The 7,130-nt window shown below is 37.3% G+C and overlaps 1 protein-coding gene across 1 annotated transcript; it reads left to right on the top strand.

Moving 5' to 3' along the window:
* Positions 1–2,427: 2,427 nt before the first annotated feature.
* Positions 2,428–6,839, top strand: LOC138827213 (zinc finger protein 182-like). The gene is made up of 4 exons (XM_070022711.1): positions 2,428–2,632; positions 4,999–5,063; positions 6,032–6,696; positions 6,764–6,839. Exons 1-4 carry the CDS (start codon positions 2,428–2,430, stop codon positions 6,837–6,839), a joined length of 1,011 nt encoding a protein of 336 aa, XP_069878812.1.
* Positions 6,840–7,130: the final 291 nt, after the last annotated feature.

Here is a 7,130-nt window from a genome sequence, read left to right as displayed (position 1 = left end):
GATCGTGTTTTATGATTTTTTGGATGAATTGTTGAAGTCGATTGGCAAAAATTTTGGTGAGAAGTTTTCATCAATGTTCATCAAAGAAATGGGTTCATAGTTCTCTTTCTTTGATGAATCCCTATCAAAATTCCAACCTTATCCTGCAAGGAAATAGAAGAGGCAATCCAAAAATTCACATGGAACAATAAAAGACCCAAATAGAAAAAACGCTCCTCAATGGAAAGAACACTGGTGGAGGAATATCAATACCAAATTTCAAACTCTACTATAAAGCCATAGTAATCAAAACAGCTTGGTACTGGCATAAGAACAGAACTCAGGACCAAAGGAATAGAATTGAAAACCCAGAAAAGAACCTATAGACCTATAGCCAACTAATATTCGATAAGGGAGCTAAAATAATAGAATGGAAGAAAGACAGCCTCTTCAATTAATGGTGCTGGAAAAATTGGTTAACTACATGTAGAAAACTAAAGCTAGATCCTTATATATCACCCTGCACCAGAATCAACTCCAAATGGCTCAAAGACCTCGGAGTCAAAGCAGACACTCTGAAAACATTACAGGATGGAATAGGAGAAACCCTAGGTCTCCTTGGAGCAGGCGGAAATTTTCTTAATAGAGACCCGGAAGCACAACAAATCAAAGAAAGGTTGGACAAATGGGATTGCATGAAGTTGTAGAGCTTCTGCATGGCAAAGGACATAGCTAGCAAGATCAATAGAAAGCCCACGAATTGGAAGAAGATCTTCACTAGCCATACAATGGACAAAGGTCTCATATCTTAAATATACTTGGAACTCAAAAAATTAAATCCCCCAACAACAAATCCTCAAAGAAACAACTGCCCAATAAATAAGTGGGCTAAAGACTTGAAGAGAAACTTCTCTGAAGAAGAAGTAAGGATGGCCAATAGACACATGAAGAAATGCTCAACCTCCCTTGCCACAAAAGAAATGCAAATCAAAACAACATTGAGATACCACCTCATCCCAGTTAGAATGGCAAAAATCAAGAACTCTAACAACAACAGATGCTGGAGGGGATGTGGACAGAAGGGAACCTTACTTCATTGTTGGTGGGAGTGTAAACTTGTTCAACCACTTTGGACAGCAGTATGGAGGTTCCTCAAAAGACTTCAAATAGAGCTCCCCTATGAACCAGCAATCCCACTTTTGGGGGATTGTTTACAAACAAATGTTTGTAAACAAATGATTACAAACAAGACCACACTAAAGCTACCAGCACAACTAAGTTTATTGCAGCATTATTTACCATAGCTAAGATATGGAACCAACCCAGATGGAACCAACCAGCTGCCCCTCAGTAGATGAATGGATCAAGAAAATGTGGTATATATACACAATGGAATTCTATGCCTCCATCAGAAAGAATGACATTGCCCAATTTTTAGGAAATGGAAAGGCTTGGCAAACATTATATTAAGTGAAGTAAGCCAGGCCCAAGAAACTTAGGTCCCATGGTATCCCTTACTTGCAATATCTAGTATATGTATGAGTCAAGCAGAAAAGGTCAGATAATGTGATGTTAAGAAAATGAACCCATGGATATGTATTTAAATGTTTTTTTTCTTTCATGCATTTGTTTCTAACGCATTTATAAGATTATTTCTTTGTTGCTTTGTATGTCCGTCCCCTACAGTATAACCCCTGTTTCCACTATATTTGATGTCGGTATTATTTATGGAGGAGATGGGGAAAAACAAGTCGTTTAAGGATACAGGTTGATCCGTTGCAACAATGAGAAGTACAAGTTGTCATGTCGAAAACGAATTTTCAACTTTGGTGTGGGGGGGAGGGGCGTGCGGGGGGAGAATTGGGTGGGAGCGCTGGGGGAGGCTCAGAAGGTATGTGAAGTGTAAACAAAGGAGGAGGCTGCAATGCATGATAAGAAATGTACTCATTATCTTGCCCATGTCATTGTAACTCCTCTGTACAGTTTGTTCACAAAATATTTTAAAAAATTAATTAAAAAATTCCAAAATTTCTTCCGTAAAGAGAAGACTGTCTTCCCAAACTTGAGATGATTATTGTGGGTGGATATTCAATCTAGAAAATACACACATACATACATACATACATACAAACATACATAACTATTTATCACTATTGGAAATATGAACTGGAAATCACTAGTTTAGAGGGAGTACTTATTTATAATCCAAACCTAGTACTAGATGCAGTGGTTCATGCCTGTAATTCTTAGGAGTCTGAAATCTGAGGCTTTCAGTTTGAAGCAAAAACTGCCAGTGAAATCTCCAAGAGATTCTTATGTCAAGATAACCACTCTTAAACTGGAAGTGGAGTTAGGACTCAAACTAATAGAATGCTAACCTTGAGAAACAGAATTGCGTTCAAGTCACACAACCTGCAAAATTAAATCAAGCCTCGTGGAAAGTCAACCATGGAGCCAGGGAGAAATGAAAGAAGATTTGGGACCAACCTTGTTAACAGGATATCTGAAATCTTAGAACAATTTTCACACAGCATGAGCAATAGGTCTTCACTCTTATTAACAGGGCACACCGGTCCTAAACCTCAATTGATTATCAAGCTGGAGCAAGATGAAAAGCCATATATGGCAGAAGCCTCAGACAAGAATTTACCAGGTGAGTTAAAGCATCTTGCATAGTGATCTTGGATCCATAACCAAATTGATAAATTCATCTTGCTCTGTACTGACCAATAATATTCCTAGTTCCCCTGAGTCCCATGTGTGGCAGAGAACTAGGTGATGCTTGTATTAGACTTGTGAATCAAAAATGCTTGTAGATGCCCACTGAACTGTGTATGGCAGTAAAGGTAAAGTTAGCAATTCTTTCTCTTTGTGGAAATTATTTTGAAAAAAGAAAATTAGAAATGTCAAAAATGCGATTTAGTTTTCTTTGAAACTAGGACTAGGCAGGTATAGCAAATGACTATGCCAAGGCTGCTATCCTCTGATAAGGATAAGGAAGGTAGAGGCCAAGATACAGAACCAAAGCTTTCAGTCTAGAGAGAATGATTAACTAGGTGGTGAGCTGATGTGGCTTTAATTCATGAGTCTGAGGGTTTAAAAGTCTGATGAGCCGGGCGCTGGTGGTTCACGCCTGTAATCCTAGCTACTCAGGAGGCTGAGATCTGAGGATTGCGGTTCAAAGCCAGCCCGGGCAGGAGAGACTGTGAGACTCCTATCTCCAATAAACCACCAGAAAACTGGAAGTGGCGCTGTAGCTCAAGTGGTAGAGTACTCGCCTTGAGCTGAAGAACTGAGGGACAGCACCCAGGCCCAGAGTTCAAGCCCCACGACCGACCAAAAATAAATAAATTAATTAATTAAAAAAAAATAAAAGTCTGATGAGTTTCTGTCTAAGATGGAGGGGAACAAATTTTAAAATTTCCAAAGATACTTAAAATAATTCACAGTGAGAACTTATAACTGAAGAAATGTGGTTATAAAACCTTATTCTTAGGTGAAAGACAAAGGTTTGTATAAAAATGTTACAATCTCCAAAGTTAGAAAATACTCTTCTCCTAATGTTTGAGAAGTAAAGTAGCACAATATAAAATTGTTTTAAGAAAATAAGATCAATCAAAACAATTTTTGGGAAAAAAAGAGGAATGCTAAATATTAAAATATACAGGTTAAAAGTCTAGCAGTAAATAGTTTAGTAAATTGTGTAAATAATTCCTTTGACATAAAAAAGAAGAAAAACCTGAAACACAGAAAAAAAAATTCCATCATAAACTACCAGTTTTACTCTTTTTTTATTGTGAAAATACTCTACAGAGAACTTACAACTACATGGGCAAGGTAATGAGTACATTTCTTATCAAGCATTTTTGCCTCCTCCTTTGTTTCCCGTTACCATCCCTTCCCATCATTCCCCCCACCCTCCCCCCTCGCCAAAGTTGTAAAGTTCGTTTTTCGACATAACGTCTTGTACATCTCATTGTTGGAATGGGTCCACCTTCCCCTCCACAAATTATACCTACATCAAATACAGTAAAAACAGGGGTTATACCGTGGGGGAGGGACATAAAAGCAACAAAGAAATATCTTATAAATATAGTTAGAAACTATAGCAAGAAAGAAACAAAAACATTTGGGTCCTTATCTTAGGGTTCATTTTGCCTAACATCAACTTATTGACCATTTCTGCTTGTCTCAGACATATATTAGTTATTGCAAATAAGGGGAACAATGGGACCTATGTTTCTTTGGGCCTGGCTTCCTTCATTTAATATAATTTTCCCAAGTCTTTCCATTTCCTAACAAATGGAGCCATATCATTCTTTCCAATGAATACATGGAATTCCATTGTGTATATATACCACATTTTCTTGATCCATTCATCTACTGAGGGGCATTTGTGTTGGTTCCTTATCTCAGTTATGGTAAATAATGCTGCAATAAAGATAATTGTGCTGGTAGCCTTAGTATGGTCTTGTTTGTGATCATTTGCGTAAATACCTAGATATGGGATTACTGGGTTATAGGGGAGCTCTATGTGGAGTCTTTTGAGGAGTGTCCATTCTACTTTCCAAGTGGTTGAACAAGTTTACACTCCCACCAACAATGCAGTAGGGTTTCCTTCTGTCCATATCCCCTCTAGCATCTTATTAGAGTTCTTGATTATAGTAGCTCAGTGGTAGTGTATTTGCCTTGCATGCCTAAGGCTCTGGGTTCGATTCTTCAGCACCACATAAGCAGAAACAATTGGGAGTGGTGTTGTGGCTCACGTGGTAGAAAGCTAGCATTGAGCTGAAGAGCTGAAGGACAACACCAGGACTGGAGTTCAGGCTCCACGACAAAAAAGGAACAGCATTACTTTCTTAATCAATACATTGTGATGAAAGAAATTTATTTCTCAAAAATCAATTCTACTTTAATATTTTAAAATTTGTAACAGTTAAGATGGGAAAAATGTCTTTTCATTAAGGAGTATTTGGATCTTATGTATGCTTTTTTTCTTCTTTATATGACTCATTTTAGATATTAAAAAAATGGAGCATATGACTGAGACTTACCAGGAAGGTCCAGATGAATGTCTGTATGACGTAGTTGTCACAAATAGACAATAGAGCAAAGAGTGAGATTAGTGACAACTTCTAACTTGACCTCAAAACAGAAGACAGATCTGAATAGGAATGATGAGAACTCCTTAAGAATGAGGACGGATGAGTTCATTCAGTGTCAGAACACGCTCTCCTACAATGAGTCTGGTAGTGAATGTGAGAAATCATTTAGTAAGGATTTATACCTTACAAAACCTGAGAGGAAATATCCAGAGAAGCCTGATGAGTATTAAGCAATATGCAAAATCAATCTCTAAGACGTCAGAACTAAGTTCTGACCAACCTCAAACAACACCAGAAGAGAAACCCTATGAATATGAAGAATGTAGGGAATTTTCCACTCAAAAGTCAGGTCTCAGGAGGCATCACAGAACTGACACAGAACAGAAGTTTGATGAATGCAACAAATGTGGAAAATCATTCAGAATGAAGTCATACATCACTTTGCATCAGAGAATACACACAGGAGAGAAATCTTATGTACGTGACAAATGTGGAAAGTATTTCAGACAGAAGTCAGACCTTACTGTACATCAGAGAACTCATACAGGAGAGAAACCTTATGAATGTAACAAACGTAGAAATTTTTTTTTTACCTGTAATGCACACCTTCATCTTCATCAGAGAACAAACACAGGAGAAAAACTATTTGAATGTAACAAATGTGGAAAGTATTACAGACAGAAGTCAGACCTTACTGTCCATCAGAAAATACACACACTTATGAGTGTAACAAATGTGGAAAGTATTTCAGATCAAAATCACACCTTACTCTCCATCAGAGAAAACATACAGGGGAGAAAGCTTATGAATGTAATGTGTGTGAAAAGTCTTTCACCTATAAGTCATACCTTACTGTTCATCAGAGAACACACACAGGAGAGAAACCTTATAAATGTAACAAATGTGGAAAGTATTTCAGACTTAGATCATGCCTTACTCTCCATCAGCGAACACACACAGGAGAAAAACCTTATGAATGTAATGTGTGTGAAAAGTCTTTCACCCATAAGTCACACCTTACTGTTCATCAGAGAACACACACAGGAGAGAAACCTTATAAATGTAACCAATATGGAAAGTATTTCACAGTAAAGTCACAGCTTACTGCTCATCAGAGAATACACACAAGAGAGAAACATTATGAATGTACAAAATGTGGAAAATATTTCAGACGTAAGTCACAACTTACTGTCCATCAGAGAACACACACAGGAGAGAAATCTTATGAATGTAATGTGTGTGGAAAGTCTTTCACCCATAAGTCATACAGTACTGTTCATCAGAGAACACACACAGGAGAGCAACCTTATAAATGTAACAAATGTGGAAAGTATTTCAGACTTAGATCGTACCTTACACTCAATCAGAGAATACACACAGAAGAAAAACGTTATGAATGTAATGTGTGTGAAAAGTCTTTTACCCATAAGTCACACCTTACTGTTCATCAGAGAACACACACAGGAGAGAAACCTTATAAATGTAACCACTGTGGAAAGTATTTCAGAGTAAAGTCACAACTTACTGCTCATCAGAGAATACACACAGGAGAGAAAAATTATGAATCTACAAAATGTGGAAAATATTTCAGACATAAGTCACACCTTATTGTTCACCAGAGAACACACAGGAGAGAAACCTTATGAATATATCAAATGTGGAAGTATTTCACATTTAGATCATCAGAGAACACACAAAGGAGAGAAACCTTATGAATGTAACAAATGTGGAAAGTATTTCAGATTTAATTCATAACTTAATCTCCATCAGAGAACACACACAGGAGAAAAACCTTAAGAATGTAACAAATGTGGAAAGTCCTTCATTTGGAGTTCATACCTCAGGAAGCATAAGAGAATCCACACACATGAGGAACCTAAGGAATGTGATAACTATGGAAAGTCTCACCTGAAAGAAAAATAAATTTGCATGATAGAACCAAAACCTGATAGAAGCCTTGTGAATGTAGCAAATGAGCAACCTTTTAGCCAGAAGACATACCTCATGGTTCCAAATTGAATGAACACGGGAACAAAATCTTATTAA

The sequence above is a fragment of the Dipodomys merriami genome, unplaced genomic scaffold, assembly GCF_024711535.1.
Source record: "Dipodomys merriami isolate MVZ:Mamm:240054 unplaced genomic scaffold, mDipMer1.0.p SCAF_1512, whole genome shotgun sequence".
NCBI classification, from domain to species: domain Eukaryota; kingdom Metazoa; phylum Chordata; class Mammalia; order Rodentia; family Heteromyidae; genus Dipodomys; species Dipodomys merriami.
The sequence above is the reverse complement of the archived record's forward strand: the minus strand, read 5'-3'. Positions and strand labels throughout refer to the sequence as shown.